Source organism: Lepidothrix coronata, unplaced genomic scaffold, assembly GCF_001604755.1.
Source record: "Lepidothrix coronata isolate B3197 unplaced genomic scaffold, Lepidothrix_coronata-1.0 Scaffold11, whole genome shotgun sequence".
NCBI classification, from domain to species: Eukaryota; Metazoa; Chordata; class Aves; order Passeriformes; family Pipridae; genus Lepidothrix; species Lepidothrix coronata.
The window spans coordinates 9,143,802-9,162,567 of record NW_016690191.1 but is presented as its reverse complement, the minus strand read 5'-3'; the positions used below and the strand labels follow the sequence as shown (position 1 = coordinate 9,162,567).

The 18,766-nt window shown below is 43.7% G+C and overlaps 1 protein-coding gene across 2 annotated transcripts; it reads left to right on the top strand.

Annotated features, from left to right (window-relative positions):
• Positions 1 to 2,119: 2,119 nt before the first annotated feature.
• Positions 2,120 to 14,855, top strand: LYSMD2 (LysM domain containing 2). 2 transcript variants are annotated; one of them, XM_017805138.1, is made up of 3 exons: positions 2,120 to 2,449; positions 7,588 to 7,925; positions 14,066 to 14,855. In XM_017805138.1, the coding sequence occupies exons 1-3, from the start codon at positions 2,252 to 2,254 to the stop codon at positions 14,115 to 14,117; spliced, it is 588 nt and encodes a 195-aa protein (XP_017660627.1). In that variant the 5' UTR covers positions 2,120 to 2,251; the 3' UTR covers positions 14,118 to 14,855. The 2 variants fall into 2 exon arrangements, with proteins under 2 accessions (XP_017660627.1, XP_017660628.1); XM_017805139.1 differs by lacking the exon at positions 7,588 to 7,925 and having other exon boundaries at positions 2,150 to 2,449.
• Positions 14,856 to 18,766: the final 3,911 nt, after the last annotated feature.

Here is an 18,766-nt window from a genome sequence, read left to right as displayed (position 1 = left end):
AAATCTTTCAACATTAAAATATCCATGGTATCTTTACACTAATGCAAGGGGTGCTTCTGCTGTTCTCGGAGTTGTGACAGCTGATTTAAAGTGTATTGCACACACTTGGCATATAGAGTTTAATATAACATTAGAGGGAATAATACTGTCTAATATTAGTGCACCTTTCAAGCACATTTTCAAACTAATTGATATTGCATGTTCAACTCATTGTATCACTAATGTTACACAACATTTCCATTTTATTGAACTGCAGCTCCCCTTTACTAAAAGCCACTTTAGCTGAAGCAACTCTTCTGAGTTATTCCAGCTCTAGGCAGGCATCCAGATGTTTGCAACTTCCATTAATCAGCCGTAAGGCTGAAGCTGATCCATGGCTCCACACTGCACACACAGTAGACATTTTTAATAAATGCTGACCTGCAGCTCAGCTCTTTTGCTAGGTGGGTCACAGCTGAACTGCTGATCCAGTTCAGCAGATCAAGGAATTGAAAGCACTGAGGTGTCACAGTTGGGTGATCTCCTTCTATAGTTGATATAAACTCAATTGCACATCCCTAGGGGAGCCTCCAGCTTCCCAAATCTATTGTAGACTGCATAAAAATTAAAGTGAACATTTTCTTGCCATCAGTTTATAGAGTCTCTTGTACTTCCCTGATCTGCCTATGCATTGCTTACAGTTCCTCTGTTCATGATTGTCATGTGATAATGGGGTGTTGATGTGTCATTCCTTATCAGCAACTCGTGCATCTTGCAGGGCAGCTTTTGTATTTTCCTAATTTATGCCTGGAAACTTGTGGCCAGAGTAGCAACGTTTGTGAGCTCTGCCTGGATTTTTGCACTGTATTCCTTACAGAAACTCCATGAGTCACCCACTGAACATAATCTAAAAACCCCACAACTAGATATTATGTCGGTTGAAGAATTTTATTTTTGGAAACACTTATGTGAATACATACTGTTCTGAGGAATGCTGAGGTTATGACATGCATGTCTTTTTTGCTTAGGTTTAAGAGAGAGGTCTATCCTTCTAGGACTTCCCAGAAAAAAAAAATTACACCGCAGTAGATGTTCCGTCTACACACTTCCCAGAATCCCAGCCTGGTTGAATGTGGAAGTGACCTTTGAGGGGCATCTTGACCAATAGCCCCGAACACAGGCACCTGGAGCAGGTTACTTTGGACAATTCTTGGTATTTTGGTATATATCGTGCCTGTACAGGATGCACAAATGTGCACCATCCGTACGTAACACAGAGTTTTTGTTAGAATCAGCTTTCCAAGAAAATTTACACAGGTTTCTTGGTGGGAAGTACCCACTTAAAACACTGTCATTACATTAATTTTAATATAAAATGTTATTCCAATACCTGAAGGGACCTTACAGGAAAGATGAGGCAAGATCACGTAGTGACAGGACAAGGGGGAATGGGTTCAAATTGAGAGTAGGTTTAGATTAGATATTAGGAAAAAAATTCTTTACTGTAGTGGTGGGTGAGGCACAGGCAGCTGGAAGGTGGGGAGGCACTGGAACAGGTTGCCCAGGGAAGTTGTGGATGCCCCATCCCTGGAGCTGTTCAAGGCCAGGTGGAACGGGGCTCTGAGCAACCTGGCCTAGTTGAAGGTGTCCCTGCCCACGGCAGGGACGTTGGAACAAAGCGATTTTCAAGGTCCCCTTCCAACCCAAAGCATTCAGTTACACTTTCATATTTGCGCACTTATGCCCGAAGCCACTCCTTTTTACTCTCTCTTCGCATCTCAGACTCAATGACAAAATCCGCATTACTGAGACTCCAGCGGGTTGGAGTCTCCACAGCCCGCAGCGCTCTGCGCTGGCCCCTTCACAAACGGGCAAAGACGAACGGGGAGTGCCTCTGGAGGGTTTCTGCACAGTGACGCAGACTGCCCAACCCAGGCCAGCCCCTCACACTCGCTGCCCTCGCCCCGCTCCTCCCTCTCGGCCCGGCCCGGCCCGGCCCGGCCGCCGCTGGGCGGGCGCTGCCCCGCGCATGCGGCCTCTCCCCGCCGGGCGGGGCCGCGCCGGGGCCTCCTGGCCCGGCCCGGCCCGGCCGCCGCTGGGCGGGCGCTGCCCCGCGCATGCGGCCTCTCCCCGCCGGGCGGGGCCGCGCCGGGGCCTCCTCCGGGCCGAGCCGGGGCCGTGTCCTGCGGTGCCGCCGGGCCGGGCCGGTGCCGGGGCGATGCCCGGGGTGGCGGGGCCGCGGGGCCGCGGGCGCTGAGCGCGGGGTGGGAGCATGGCCGAGGCGCTGCGCCAGGAGCCGCCGGGCGGGCCCGAGTCGGAGGCCGAGCTGTCGCAGCGGCTCGCCCGCACCAAGGCCCGCTCGTACGGCAGCACGGCCAGCGTGGCGGCCCCGCTGGCAGAGCGGTACGTGGAGCACCGGCTGAGCGCCGGGGACACGCTGCAGGGCATCGCCCTCAAGTACGGCGTCACGGTAAGGGAGGGAGCGCCGCTGGCGCCGACACAGGGGCGGAGGGGCCCGGAGCGGCGCTTGGAGCCATGGAATGGTTTGGGTTGGAAGGGAGCGTGAAGATCAGCCAGTTCCAACCCCCCTGCCGTGGGCAGGGGTGCCTTCCACTAGGCCAGGTTGCTCAGAGCCCCATCCAGCCAGGCCTTGAGCGCTTGCAGGGATGGGGAGTGCAGAGCATCCCTGGGCAGCCCGTGCCTCAGCACCCTCTCAGCCCGGCTCCGCAGCGGTGGTGGGGCCCCGAGCCGGGAGAGGACAGCAACTTGTCCCTTAGAGCATTTCCCCCCCACAGCGGGCAGAAAATGGTGTTCTCCCCGTGGTACGGCTCTGGCTTTAGTTTCGGTATTTGAAATGGTGACATCTGAGTTCACGGCCTGCTCGGAGGGGTCAGCACCCGGCGAAGGGCTGAAGTTCGCACTCCCCAGCCAGGACACGGCTCCAAACTGACAAGCACCGGGATCCCGGGATGGGACAGAGATCCCTGGGAAAGGACACACACTTGCTTCCACCAGGAAACCTATACCCACGCAACTATTCATTACTACACTCGCTTCAGATTAAAAAAGAAATAAATTTATCTTGAAGAGAATCATTATTTTGAGCTTGACGCATAGGCTGTGACAAGGGGAAAGACTTTCTTCTGGTAGCTTCAGGGCTAAACATTCCTCCCTTGTGATCTGCCTCCCAGCCCAGAGGTGAGGCTCAAGTGGCACTGGTTTGAAAGTGTTGCTTTTCTGCTTACTTTCTAAGGAGCAAGAAAGTTTATTTCTGTGAAAAATGCTGAAAGGCTTATGGCAGCTGAGGACATGCAGAGTCCAGTAGGGTCTACCAGCACTACCATTCCTGACAGACCAGAGTTCACCTACTCTGCCTTCATCTCTGCTTTTTTGGGGCCCTTATACTGATATGCATCTTTGGTAGTCCCAATATGCAGAATTGCTTGGGGCCAAGCAGCTGATGAGCATGGCACTGGTACACAGTGTGTCACACTCACATCAGCTGCAAACAGCACGTTCCAGTTGGCTCTTTCTAGAAGAGATACAATACAGTCCCAAACTAATAGGCTCTGACTGGAACAGTTTCTTTTCCTTCTCTTGGTCTGCAAGATTTACTAAAGCCTTCTGTCACCTTATAGCATTCAACCTTTGTTGTGGAACGGGTTAAAAGTCTATTTCTCTTCCCTTTTGAAAGATTACGCCACTTTTGACTGATTCTTTTTGGCAACGGGGCTAATGACACTTTGGACTTACACTGGTCCACATTAAAATGAAGTTTTGCTCACTAAGAAGGCAAAGCAGCACATTGGATGTTTGATTTCTTTTTTGTTTTTGGCAGCACTTTCCATTATGGATAAAGTCTCTGGCCTAAATGATTTAGCCACGTTATCCCTCATTCAGAAGTGAAAAATATAAACATTACTAAAAGAGTAGTTTTCCAGAAAAAAAGTCATTTCTAAACAATTTAAAACCCCCTTTCAGCTAAAGTGAAGTTGTGGATCAAACCTGTACAAATAACTTTAAGTTATGAACCATAAACTTTGTTTATAGTATGAGTTTAATAAGTTTTTGCTGTGTTGATGATGCATTTAAAGTATAAATATTGGGGTTTTTTCCCCCAACATGTCATTGGTTACTCAATTTAGTGTTGGTAAGTATTGTGCTTAAGAAACCAGAGCTGCATCATTATAGATTTCAGTTGAGAAAGGTTAATCTGACATGAAATGTCCCTAAGAGCAGTGCCAAGTTTGGTGAAATTAGCCATTGTGTTTCTGTTTTAATGGGTTTCAGCCCAGGGTAGGAATGTATGCAAACGTGTTTGCTTTTAGCAAAATGAAGAACATCGTGGTTGCACACAATGACAAGGACTCACTTCCCCTAAAGAGTCATTCCATTTGCTTCCTGCATCATGTATCCTTGGCTAGGAGTGGGAGTTGCTGTAATGAAAACATCAGAATTATCTTTGGCTGCCCTTGCCTCCAGTATCACTGTTTTTAGAAGTTTCCCCTGTGGTTTTCCTCTCTGGGAGTTACTTTGTAGCAAGAGACATCCTGTCCAATGCCTGCTTTGGCATGACTTGGCAGAGACAGTGCAGGACAGATGAAAATGTCACGTTGGGGGAGAGAGATCAGTGTGCTTTGTTTGGCCTCATGCTCTGCTCTTCACCCCATCCCCCAGATACTGGCTATTAGTCTTTACAACTTGCCTTCATTATATCTTCCTTCCGGGTAAATTAACACTGGGAATTCATGTTTGGTATCATATTTATGGTTCAGTGCAAGTGCTGCATCTCTTTTGAGGGGAGAAGAAAGAGGACTATGTTTCATTGTCAGTAGAAGCAGTTTTAATTACTTAGTTCAGCACCAGTTTATGCATTAGTGCAGGTTCAGTTAAAGTATTAAGCACGTGCTACAGCTTTTGCTCTTTCACTGTGATAGATCTGTAGCTAACAGACCCAAGTTCAGTCTTCCTAGCACTAAAAAAAGAAAGCTCTTGTTAAATTCTGTTCTCCATACGCCTATGAATGTCATACTGACTTTAGGAGTTATATATTGCACATATGAAATAACCTACTCAAGGCTGAGGGTTGTTCTTTTTAGAACCAAGTACTTTCCATTTCACTGGTACTCAGTTCAGAGGGACACAGTCTTCCAAATGCCCTGAGGTGGTACTTTAGTAAGAAATAACCAGAGGTAGAATTACAGTGAAGTAGAAGAGAGAATAGCAGTACAGTGCATTATTTATCAGCTATCAAAGCATCACCTTCCAACTCCCCTGCAGTAAAGATCTCAGTTTTCAGCTTCTGTATTGTATTAGAGAATAGCTCCAGCTAGTATTTTAAACATTTTTGACACCCATCCAGACAGACAGCTTTTAGAAATTTTAACAGTTGACATTCATACTAGGGCCATTATAAGGTCTCATGACTAAATCGGGTGAAACTTCCTTTTTGCCCTTCAGATGGTGCTCAGCTTGGGAGAGAACTTTTACCCTCTACTGTATGAGCCTAACTAAAAACAGCTTCCAAGCTTCAAGAGTTGGTAGAGAGCTTCTCTTACTTGTAGTAACTTAGTGTGAGTCACCAGATGTTAGCTATTCAGTTTTTGAATGGCATTATTAAATCTAAGCATTTCGTCATTTTAGCCATCTGCATCAACAGGTTGGGGTTATCTTTAACCAGAGAATACATTTTTTTTATATATTTAACAGGTAGAAATCACTTCCTGCTGAGCTTTACTGCACTGTTTTCACTACCTTCCCATACACCTGTCCTTTCTAGAGAGAATCCTATTTACTTTTAGGGAGAAAGATTTCATCAGGTTTCCAGGACCCAAGCAAATGCATCCATGCAGGACACCAGTTCTATAACAGCACTGCAGCAGATACTTTCTTTTAGTGCACAGTACAGGTCTACACTGCATAGAGTAGCTGACTTGAGTTCTGGAAGTGGCCACACAGTCTCACATCTGCACAGACATGCAGAGTGCAGTAGGTTCCCTTGGATCCAAATAGGTTCCCCTGCTGGTATGTTCAGTGTGAGGAATGCACGGGCATGTTTAAGCCAGTTATCTGGTAGCAGTGGTCTTTTCTTTTGCAGTTGGGAAGGACTCCAAGTAGTGCCAAAGTTTAAGAGAGTTTTAAGACTGACAAGGATAAGATGATGGAGCAATTTTCTCATCATCTGAGCACTGAACTCTAGATACTCAGACTTTGAAGCAGCAAGTGGCTAGTACTTGGAGCACTCAGCTCTGAGTGATTATGCCAGCAGCAAGACTCCTATTATGACAAGACTTACAGTCTTTATTCTTATTCACTTTAGCTCCATGTAGTTCAGTAAAAATAATTAACAGTTCTAATGAAAGCACGAGGTTTTTTTCTGTTCTCTTTATACTTATTTTCAAGCAAGTTTTATTTAGAGGGCATTTATGATTGCAGTACTGTAGAGATTGGGGATTTTCTGCTTATTACAGTCACCAGGTGACCAGAATGGTAATTTTTTTTTTCCACTTAGAACTTTCACTAATGAAATCACGAATTCAGGTTATAACTGAAGCATAAAGTCACATAATCATGGATACAGAATTCTGTGCTTTTTAAAAGCTTGCAGTTGAGAAACAGGAAGTTAGTTTGTTGACTTAGAAGAGAAATTTTGATGAGTTAGAACTTAAACATTTTTAGTAGGGATACAGTATAAACATTTACTGGGAGCTTTCCTTCGCCTGTCAAGCAATGGAATTTATAATAGCTTCTCAGATTAACTATAGAACAAGGGAGTTTTATGCATTAGTGTGCTGAGAAAGAAGGTTGCTTCTGTCACAACCTACTCATTAGTACAGGCAATCTTGGGTAAAAGCAGCATAAAAAGTATGTAACAGGCATGTGGTGGCTGTTACCAGGCACGTTATCACACACATGAGGTTGCTGTTGAAGGTGCTGCAGATTCAATTCACTGAACAAATGCAGCCACTGGTCTGTGCAGCTGCATGACAGTGTACAAGAGTCCCCCATTCTTTTCACTGCTTGACTCCTCACTGAAAATCAGGACTTCATATGAAGTCTGAATGTGTTACATCAGCTGGGGGGATGAGGCATATACTGCTCTTCTAGGACTTGTGTTGCTCACTGTTCGTAACTAACATGTCCTAGAATCCTCAAGGTAACTTCATTGCCCCTTATTTGGATTCTGCATGCTTTTACCAGAGGGTTCACCTGCAGCAGCTGCTAGCAGTTCTGAGCCTTACTGTAATATAAATCCAAATCAGCAGTACTTTTGCAGCAGAAGTTTTATTCTTTGGCAGGTTGTTCATGTGAGCCTGTCTAGAGACTGGAAGACTGTTCAAGAAAAGCATCTTCAGGTAGTGCAAGACTTTAGAAAAAGCAGTATTTTGGAGTCAAGTCTACATGAAAGAAGCTAGGATGTTAGCAAGGCTAAAACAGAGCATGCACTCTGAAATCACTTTGAATGCAAACAGACTCTTTCCTGAAGTCATTGCTGCTGCAAAGAAAGTATAGATTTATTATAAGTAAAGGGTATTGTACTACTTTAGAAAGTTAGTACTTTATACTTTGCCAAAACCTAATAACTTACATTTTTCCTATCTTTTTCAGATGGAACAAATAAAGAGGGCAAATAAACTGTTCACTAATGACTGTATATTTCTGAGGAAAACCCTGAATATTCCTGTTGTATCAGAGAAACCATTACTGTTCAATGGACTTAGTTCACTGGAGTCTCCTGAGAATGAAACTGTTGACAGCTCCCCTTCTTGTGATGAAGGACTAGTAACAGTTCAGGAAGAAAGTAGTTCTTCTCCCAGTCCTCAAGAGCCTGACAGTCAGCCCACTGCACCAGAAGAATTATCTGCCAAAGATTTCCTACAGAGATTGGACTTGCAGATTAAGTTATCCAAACAAGCAGCCAGAAAACTAAAAGATGACAATGTCAGGTAAATGCCTCTTTTGGTATTAAGCATGTTAATCTCACCCGGAAGGCATTTTAGCCTAGGCTGGACCCTCTGTGTGGGGCCTCAGACAGCATCTGCAGCTTTAGTTTGTCAACAAGTCTCTGCTATTATCACGCACCAGATACATTGAAAGCACAGCATTAGCAGGTGCCTTGATATGGCAGTTGGAAAGGCTGCCTCACAATACATGGTTAGAGAATAGCAATAATATTTCATAAAAGCTGGAAGGGCAGTCTTCTCCAAGATGCCTTGCTGTCTAAGAGGGTAACTACTTAAACAAAGCCATAGTTTTCAGTAGTCCTATGTGGAAGCTGAATGTGTACAGCAAGGCATGATTTCATTTTTCTTCTGTCCCAAATTGCCTCATTATTGTGTAAATATGCTCCATAATGCAGTTTCAGTTAAGCTATCCTATCACCTTTCCCTGTGCAGTCTCTCCCTTTGTGGATCCACCTGTGCAGATGTCATCTTTTCTTCAGTATTTCTTCTACAGCCAGGAGCTCCCCCACATTCACTCATAGAAAAAACAGGATTTTCTGTCCTGTCTGCCACAGTGGTTATCCCCTCACATATGTAGGTATCCCATGGAGAGCACAGAAAGACTAAGAGCAAGAGTGGACTTCAGTAGTGTTTGTTCTCCATGTCCGTGGGACAAGCTTCCTCAGCCTGGTCACAAGCAGCCTCTTGGGCTGGCTCCCTGCCTGTTTATTCTCTTCAGAAATCACCTCAGTGGGGGACGCTCAGGTGGCCTTTCCCATGACAATGAAAGGTGTGACTGCAGAGCACTGATATTGCAAGCAACATACTTTTCACACTAAGCAGAAAGTAACCTTTCAGGAAAAATTGCCGTTGGAGGTCAGAACCTTCTCTGTTCAAACTCATCCACTTCCATTGTTACATATGAAGCCATGTAGAGCATCTATCAAAATGTGCTGCTGCTGACTTTCAGATCATTAGATGTATGTACCTAACACAGACTAGAGGTGTTGACCCAGCAGTTAAACTGTGTGACAGGAAACCACAGTCCCTGCCACAGAAAGGCAATTATTTTAACATCCCTTCAACAAAATAACATGCTAATTTACAGAAGGAAATTCTCTCAGACCTTGCTGCCCTGTGAGCAGAGCCAATACAGTGAAAGCAACATCACACAAATAGTGCACTGCTGCTACTAATATCCATTTCCTGTATTGCTTAAGTTACAACTTGGGAAATGGGGGCCTGGTACCACATTTCCTCCTAAGAAATAATGTTTACAGGAGAATGAGTTACTTTTCTACCTCCTGTTCAGATTTAGCAGAGAATTTTGTTAGTTATGCACAGAGCACAATTTTTGTTGGTCAGGACGCTACAGGACACATGAGATACAGAGCTGCAGGCTCTCTGCTGAACAGGATGTTACCCAAAGCTTCTGAAGAGAAATAGCTTCCTGTGCATCTGACGAAGTCTTCACAATGTTCCCTTCTACCCCACCACATCCAGCTTTCAGTCATGGCCCACAAAAGCCATCCCTGCCTTGTCCTCTCCAACACAGCTGGAAAGGACAGATCCCTTTACAGTCAGACAGGAAGGGGCAGAGGACCAAAGTGAATGTTTATTCCTTGCAGGCAGCAGGAGTAGAAAGACACCATTGCCAAAAGCCTTGGAGATACTTTTCAGCTATGTACCATCAGTGGTGTTTCTGGACCCAGACTGGAAGGTGGCAACATCCCTTACTGTGTCCCAGCCACGTCCCAGGAGGCACCTGTTCTCCTTCCTGCCCAGACCTTTCTTGTCCCTTGCTTGGAGCAGGAAGCCTTTGAAAAATGGAGAGCCATGATAGTAAAGCAACCTCATGAATATGCAAGTTTTCTATTAGAGTGAAAGCCATTTATGAAGTTAAAGTGCTGTTTCCAGCTGCTCTGGCCTTCTGTATTAGGGTTGCCTTGTCAAAGCCTGCTTAGAATGTGACGTGTGCCAACACTGCCGTGTTTCAGTGCCTGTTTGAGAGTAACAAAGGAGCACCTGAAGTTAATCTGCTGCCACCAAAAGTGATATGAAACTAAGGCAACTGCAAGCAGAAGCAGACTATCGGTTTGAGAACTTAAAGAGCCATAACTTCTCACCCTACAGTGAGCCTGATCTGACTGATTGTGAGAACCACAACGTCTGTTTAATTGCTCTTTACTTTGATCGCCCTAAGTTGCCAAGAATACATGTGCATACATGCACTGACTCAGACTAAACCACACAAGGCTGTTTTATGTAGTCAGAAACTACCTTGTGCTACAAAAGCAGCTTAAGGTGAGTTACATTCTTTAATCACAACTCTTGAAGTCACTCCTTTAAGTGCTTTCAAAGGAATAAAGTATATTAACCTCTGAAGTCAGCTACTTTCCAGCTAAAACCTCTTGCTTTTAGGTAGAAATGTTGAGGAGCACATAGTTGCAGATTTAGACTAGATACTAAACTATAATAGCTGTGCAAGTAGATAAGCATTAAAGGTTATAGAATGTGATCCACTGAGTTTGTGCCAGCTGCCGTTCACTGTTACAGTTTATGTAAGCACATGGATAGATCTACATGCAATATGACTTCTACTAGAGTTCCATTGAGTAAGAAATCATTAGCTAATGAATCACTGATCATGCATATTTACCCAGGATGCAGTTCAAGCAATAAAACCCTTTTGCTTCGAGCAGTGTTTTTATAATAGGCCAAAAGAAAGGTGAAAGGATTAATATAGTTGTTTGTAGCATATGTTGCTAACTCATGTATTTGCATATTAGAGAAGAATACTCAGTTTTATCCACATGTGAAATAAAAGCAACGTAATAGAAGATATGGTGGTGCTTCATCTTCATAACAGCCCCAAATGCTGTTATGCATGCTTCAGGATATCAAAACTGAAAATAAGTTTAGTTATGCTTTTTGTCTCAGGTAGTTGAACCCCAGATGTCTAATGCAAGTCCTTAAGATTTTAGGGTGATACTGTGGTAGACCAGAACACTGAGGCCATATACTATGCTTGTGGGACAGGTCACATCTTTCTGCATTTGCCTTTTAGTGGCTCATTTTGAAAACCTTGTAACTGAGTAGAGCCACTCTAATCACAGTTGGTTATATGAGCTGATATAACTGGTGTCAGCACAGGAACACAACCATATACTGTCACTTACTCAGTTGCCTTGACCTGAGTGGAGGAAAGAGTAGGGTGTTGAAGCCTATTAACTAACAGCTCAGATTGCTGCCTTGTTTAATTGTGCGTTCTAGAAGCATCCAAGCATTTGAGTTTATTTGTTCACACTCAGGTGTGTTTGCCCTTACAGAAAGTGGTTGATTGTGCCTGATACATACCACAGCTTGGAGGAGACTTCTTTCAGCTCCTGTATCCTGCTGGGCAAAGCGGAGACAGCAAATGGGAGGGGACAGCACTGCAGTGTTTTAATGCTGTGCTGTTCCTTTTCCATTCCCTGAAGGAGAATGTTAGAGTGACTTACCACTCTGCTATTTTAGGCATCTTAAAAGTGAAGAAAATTGTTTGGTCGTTAAGCAGATACACACTGCCATGTTGGTGCCTGTGGGCCACATAAGATTTTATTTTATATAAAGCTCAGCTTGTTTTTAAGCCATCAGAACAGACTTGTACTTGCTATGCATGGTTCTAAGATCTACATTAGTAATATTCCCTGGCCATTACTGTGGTTTGGAGTAGTGTTGCAGACCTCCCAGGCTAGTCCTGCAGCCTGAGACAGAAGGGCAGAAGCTGTTCTTGCCCACCCTTGCTGGCAGCTGCAGCAGCAGTTCCAAGCCATGGTCAGAAATGTATTTTGCACCTTACAGCCAGTCACTGCTTTGCCTCAGTTCAAGCATAACAACCTACTATATAGTTTTTATGTCCCTGCCATGCACAGAGGCCCCTCAAAACTAGCTGTAACCCCAGTGCTTTCTGCCCTCTGCTGACATCTGAGAGCCCATAGTCCACATTGCACAAGGGAAGTGGGGACAAAGAGCCTAGACAATGCTTTTGCTACTTGGATGTCTGAAGACCTGCTAATATAACATCAGTATTTCAGTTCTTCAGTTGTCTATATTCACCCATAATCAACTGCAGCTCATTTCAGTCCAGTGTTTGGCTGTTGCCATGTCATTATGTATGTTATTCCTATATTAAGGCTTTCAAGAAGAATGATTGAAAGGCTGATTCTGTTAGCCTTTGATTGGAAGGAAGATCATTTTGCTGTAACACTGCCATATTTTATTTTCCTGAAAGGAGAAATATAACAAAGCTAAGCAGTACAAAGTAATTTCCAGTGTGGAACATAGAAAATAAGTTCTCCCCCACTGGACAGTCTGAGCTCTGAAAGCGTAGTGGTTCTCCTTCATCCTCACACAAACTAACAGGAGACTGTTAGTCTCTGTTGTAACTTGTAACTAAGTTCCAGGCATATGTGGCTAGAAACACAGTGCCCCAGAAGAGCATATATCAGAGCTTCAGAATACACTTTTTGAAATATTTAGCTTCAGCCAAGTAGTTATGGTTGAATTTTAGAGTCCTGCAGTCCAGTCTTACAGGTCTGGTATGTGGATAGGTTTCAGTTCTGAAAAACATTTTAAGATGTGTTGTCTTGAGAGAACTTACAGGTCTGAGGTGTTTTTAGTGTTTATTCAACTAAACATGAATTGTTTGCTTCCTTACTTTACTGTCATGCCAGGTGTCATGGAAAGTATCTGCAAATGATAGTATTCCCTGGCAGTTTTGTATGCAGCATTGATTATGTAAGGAAGGATGTTACTTAAGTGTTGTACACATGTCATCTGTATCTTAAGATCATCCTTGATACTGGTTCTGGAGCATCACTAATGTAAACAGATGTATTTGTAAGAATGGCTAAAAATCTGTTCACAGTACTACTGTAACCACATGTCCCTGCAATAACTACCAGTTTCATCCAAAACTTGGGTTTTTTGAGGTTTCTTTTTTTGAAAAGATTGCTTCAAGGCAAAAGAAATATTATGCCTTTGGCTTAAGATAATACTTTTGCTGGGAAAATGAGTGCAAATTACTCAGCTGCTTGGTTAGATTGTAGAGTTCTCTCTGATTCTATTTTGGGGGGCTGTATGAAATTTCAGTTGTAGATAAATAATCATGTTTAAAAGTTATTAGGGAAAGCATGATTAGGGTTTTGATATTGAAATATTTAATTTTTACCTCATATCATTATTAGACTATTGGAATAACTGTACCTTTGTATGAAGGCACATACAATATTAAAAGTAATCCTTAGAAGCTCACAGTGTAGCAACTGTAAAGTCTTTCTGTTCTCACCAAAACACTAAAATTGGCAGCAGCTTTTAGACTAGACTCTCAGGAACAAAATTTTGAAGCTACAGTAGTACAAACCAACGATCTTTGGAGAACGTGGAATGCTTGAGTTAGTACTGGATGCTGCACTGCAATAGGTTTACATAACCACTTTTTTTTTAAAGGCAACCAAGTAAACAGCAGGCAGACTGATTTTTCCTGAGGATATTTTAACAGCAACACTATTTACCATTGTCCAGTCATTGCATTAACAATAACACTTTGGGAGGACTATTTTTCCTAAGAAAATCCAAGTGATGATTCTCCATGGTGATTGATGCTCAGGAGCATCAATCAGGGAGCCCACTCAAGGAATGTCCTTGCAGCAGCAAGACACAGATCCAGCTACAGCTCCTGTTCTTGCTTCATTTGGTCCATCTGTACCCCTGCCATTCAAAAGGTTGAAACAAACCTCTAACTAAACTTATTTTGTAAAATAAGAAATTGAGAGCAACAGTACAGGAATTCCATTATGCCCTCCACTTTTTTTATCCTTTACAGTATTTCTTATTGATTTGGCAATGTAGTGTCAAGAACAGTACTTTCTGATGTTGCTGAACTTACACAGCTTTACTTGTGTTCAGCATTCTGTTCTTTAAGCATCGTAGGAACTCTAGAGATGTGTAATTAACAGTATTATACTGCAAGTATTCCTGTTGGGCAAGGCTTTGCTTAATTTGATCCATTAGGAAAAGTGATTACCTGCATTTTAATTACAGCTTTACTGTTGAGACATTGTATGTTCCTGACCTGATGATTATAATCATTTTCTTTTTAGAGAGGAGGAGGATGAGGAAGGTCCCTATGCAACTTCTTCATATCACCAGTAGAAGACAGATGTGATGGCCTGAAAACTTCCCATGAAATCAGTTCTTAAAGAACTAAACAGTCAATAATTCAAAACCCAAGTCTTTTGGACTCATCATCTTGATGTACTTAAAAGAAGTCACGAATGGGTAATTGCACTGAAATGATGACCTCTTCTGCCTTCCATAGGTTAATGTCCTTATGCTATATCAACAAAGGGTTTAAGCCTTCCAAAACTAGTAATGGCCTTTCTACCCCTTCAGTGCAAACTGTAGCATGGTAGCAACAATATATCCTTGAGGTCACCTTTATGCAGGATGTTGATCTTTAGTAAAGATTTTGTAAATAATTGTTAAAGTGAAATTTGTTTTAAGTATTTAAAAATATTAAAGTTTGCTTGTAAATGACAAACTATGAAAGTAATAGGAATTTACTTATTCTGCAAACATAGGCAAGTTTGCTGTGAAAGTTTTGTCTACTTCAGGGCTGCAGAACTTGCCTCTGAACTCTGTGTGTGTGTCTGTGTGTGGTTATGATGTATTCCTAGAAAGGGGAATTCAACTTGCTTTGATGAGTTAAAGCCTTTATGGTTAAACAACTGTTTGCAAATTGGATTTCTGCTAATACAAGGGACGAGTTACAGCCAGAGATTTTTCTTTGTGAGATATGACATTGGAATATCAGATGTGTGTTCTTGTGTGCAGTTATATTTTGTGTGGGTTTAATTTAATAAAATACAAAAACACCGATGTGTCTGTTCATAATGCAGTGAGCTTGGTCCTAGCCTGTTTTGTGTGAAGAATGGTTTGTCTAGTTATATGAACTATTAGATACTAATATCAGGGTAAATAGTGTCCTTTACCTTTACCATATAACTCACCCTCTTCAATGAGACCTGTAAGAGCTATTTTCTCTAGTTGTGCAGTCAAGAAAAGTATTAGGATAAGAAAGATGAAAACTATTAAGAGCCACCCTGACAAGCCTGTTCTGAGAAGAAATGCCAGTGTTCAAGTCTGCAGGTAGACCTCACCTGAAGCTCAGGAAGGCAGAATAGGCAGAATGCAGCCTGCATTCACTCTTTGCCCCAAAGTTAGTGTATTAGCAACTTCTTATTAGGCATCCTAAATGTTTTCCTCAAGTATTCAATAAGCTTCACAAAACTCCCATCATTAAAGACTTGCTGGATCCCCACTGTGACAGATGCAGTTTCCTATCTTTCTGCTCATCAATATAATTTATCATTCCCTCAAAGCAAAACCCTTTTGCAGTACGTTAAGAGAGAAACAATATAGAAAGTTTCATTGATTTACTAAAACCAGAAGTAAAAACTCCAAGCTTGGCAGGAATTGGTATTTCCCTAGAGCTGGCAGGAGCTCAGACCTGGCAGGCTCATTCAGCTCAACTCCAGCTCTGGTCCTAAAGAGGAGGTCTGCAGTGGCACACAAATTAACAAGAACAGAGAAAGCCCAGAGTGAATAAAAGGAAGCACTGATTTTTCTTGAAGAGACTGGTGAATTAGTTTTAAGTCTTGTATCTTTCTTAAATTGGGATTTTTATTTATTCCTCACAGGGTAGTAACTTCTATTGTCAGTTAATTTCAGGACATTATGAAGCCAGAATGAACTGCTTTTCCAGAGGGAACCCTAGCTTCAAGCCCAGTTATATTTTATAATCCTACAGAAAAATTTAATCCTTTTCTACCAAGGGCCTGCTATTGTGATACCCCACCCATCCAGCACACACAGGACCAGGGTGCTTTGCTGAGCAGGTCAGAAACACAGCTGTCCTGGCCCAGTGAGTGCTGCCCCTCCTGCCCAGCGCTGACTGAGCTCCTGGCAGTGACACCTCACTCTGGCCCTCCCAGTGGGCTGCAGAGCCTTCAGGACAAACAGTCCCTCACACCACATACACCTATTTTCCCTGACTGAGAAAGCCATACAGAAGGGAAGGAAAGGAGGAAGCAGCTCTGCCAGCCTGAACACACCAGAGCCCCTTGAGCACACCCCCGGCCCCTCAGACACAGCAACCACACGGCAGATTTCAGCTCAGCAGTGCCCTGATAACCCACAGCACCTCTGCTCCCTGGAAACCCCTCCACACCGGCACACAACACGGCATTTGGTGCAAAACCAGTAGAGACACCCAACCCACCTGTGCCACACACCATCCTCCTGCAGGGAGGGTTTCAGGGCTGTCACTGCCCACCACAAAGGACACTTGTAAGAGCCTTACCTTGCTGCCGCCCCAGCACTGGTCTCCACTCCTCGCCTGCCCGTAGATGTCCTTCATGTGCCCCAAGTGCTCAGGGCTGGGCAGAGAAGCCCCAGCTTTTACTTCCACTCCATCTTTGGCTCTTCCAGTCCTGTTTACCAGGCCCCACAGCAGCCACTCTCCTCTGCCCTGGGCCTGTCTGCTCTTTGTGGGCAGGGTAGGAGCTCTGATGAGCCTTTGGTTCAGCTGCGCACTGATGAGCCCACAGGTGGCTGGGTCTCCTCACCTGAGGGCACTTCAGCTTTTCCTTGAGCGCCAATTGCACAGATTCTGTGTCCTGGCAGCCCCTCACAGTGTGGGCAAAGAGTACAGGTTTTCCGGTAGATAGATGTGGTGTGTCATAATCCCTAGGGCAAATATGGAGACCGACTGCCCATTTTTTAAGTAGAGGTAAAATATTTTTAGGAATTGCTTTCCTTCACTGGCGACTCATCATGGCTGCCGGCGGCTGGGCCCGGGGAGAGCTGGGCAGGCAAGAGGAAACTGCCTGGAAATCGTCTGCAATACACTCAGAGTGATTCAACGTGGAGCTTTACTACTCTTAAAAAGAGTTAAGACTCTGGAATAACTAATGTTTTAATATCTTAATCCACATTTTCATGTTATTATTTAACAAAGTGACATATTTGTCTGTACTTTTTATGTATTTGTATTTGTTACCACGTATATTTTGCTTCCCACTCTGCTTTTATGCCTGGTACACTTGTAGCTTCATTCTTTGTTTCTATATTTCTACCAGTCCTGCAAGGTGTCGTTTATGGCTGGAACAGGGCAATTTCAGGCAAAAGTGAAGCACTTAGTGCAGATAAAGTTCTATGTTTTGCAGCTATTTTGTGGTGAGGAACTTGCATGTTTGAAGTTCTGTTTTTACATATTTCTTCAATCAAAGCTTGAAAAGTCAAAACCTGGGCACGCTTGGACTAGGATCTTTTCAAATGAAATATGTGGGACATACCTCATAAAAAGTTTACACTTGGGACTCAGTTGTAACGTGGCTAGAGGCTACTAAACCCCTGTAAATCCAGCTAACTCAGCCACCAGGTTCTGTAGTTGCACCCAGCATTCTCAGAAGGGCATCCCTGCGGTGTCCCACCCCTTCCTGCATTGAGATGAACTCCTATTGCTCCATGGTGCAGGATAGCTTAAAAAAAGCTGGGCAGGGGATAGAAAAGATGCATTCTCCTTAGCACACAACAGCAACCGTGTACTGCTTGTTGTGGTTTAACCCCAGCTGGCAACTTGGCCCCACGCAGGCACTCACTCACTCCCCTGCAGTGGGATGGGGGAGATGAGTAGAAGGGTGAAAGCGAGAAAACTCACGTTGAGATAAAGCCAGTTTAAGAGGTAATGCAAAAGCTGTGCACACAAGCAAAGGAAAACAAGGGATTCATTCACCACTTCCCATGGGCCGGCAGGTGTTCAGCCATCCCCAGGAAAGCAGGGCCCCATCCCAAGTAACGGTTATTTGGGAAGACAAACATCATCACTCTCAATGTCCCACCCCTTCCTCCTTCTTCTCCAGCTTTATACACTGAGCATGGTGCCACATGGTCTGGGATATCCCTGGGGTCAGCTGGGGTCAGCTGTGCCAGCTGTGTCCCAGCTTCTTGTGCACCCCCAGCCTCCTCGCTGGTGGGGTGGGGTGAGGAGCACAAAAGGCCTTGGCTCAGTGTGAGCTCTGCTCAGCAGAAACTAAAACATCTCTGTGTTATCAACACATTTGTGTTTCCAGCACAAATCCAAAACATATGTTGGCTACTATGGAGAAAATAAACTCTATCCCAGCCAAAACCAGCACACTAATGTAGCTTGTAGTAAAGTGTTTAATAAAGTACAGTATCAGAAACAATAGTCTATTAGAAAAGCTCAAAAGGTGAATACCATATATATTGTACTTGTTACATTTTCAGTGATAATTTAGGAGTGAAGGATTTCTGAAGGATCCAGCAGAGATATAAACAACACAGAAACCGATTTTTGTCAGTTTAGAACCAGAGACATGCAGGTGTTGAAGATACCTTTCTCATCAGGAAGAATGCAATAATTAGATTTACTAATTATGGACTAAACACATCAGCAGGGGATGTCCAGTCCTAATGTGCTCGAAGTGTTCCCAGAAAAACAAGGACTGATCTGTAGTGCAGGTTGAAACCTGCGTCACTTGGTTTGATTTTATTTAGCACAAGTCACAGCCCCTTAGAAATGCAGGGTGATTCATCAGGCTGGCTGGGTTTTCACCGTCTAGTTCTGAAAGGTGTGATGTGCTGATAGATGTTCATCCAATGTACCAGCAATGAAACCACTATGTGAAGCATTCAAATGACAAGTTTAGTGGGCTTGGGCAGGCTGGGAAGTGAATCTAATTTGAGGAACCGTAGCTGGGATTCCTGGTTTATCCATC

Coding starts and splice junctions, on each gene's coding strand:
- LYSMD2 (XM_017805138.1), top strand. CDS start 2,252: ATGGCCGAGGCGCTGCGCCAGGAGCCGCCGGGCGGGCCCGAGTCGGAG. Junction 2,450..7,587: donor CCCTCAAGTACGGCGTCACG/GTAAGGGAGGGA, acceptor TATCTTTTTCAG/ATGGAACAAATAAAGAGGGC. Junction 7,926..14,065: donor CTAAAAGATGACAATGTCAG/GTAAATGCCTCT, acceptor TTTTCTTTTTAG/AGAGGAGGAGGATGAGGAAG.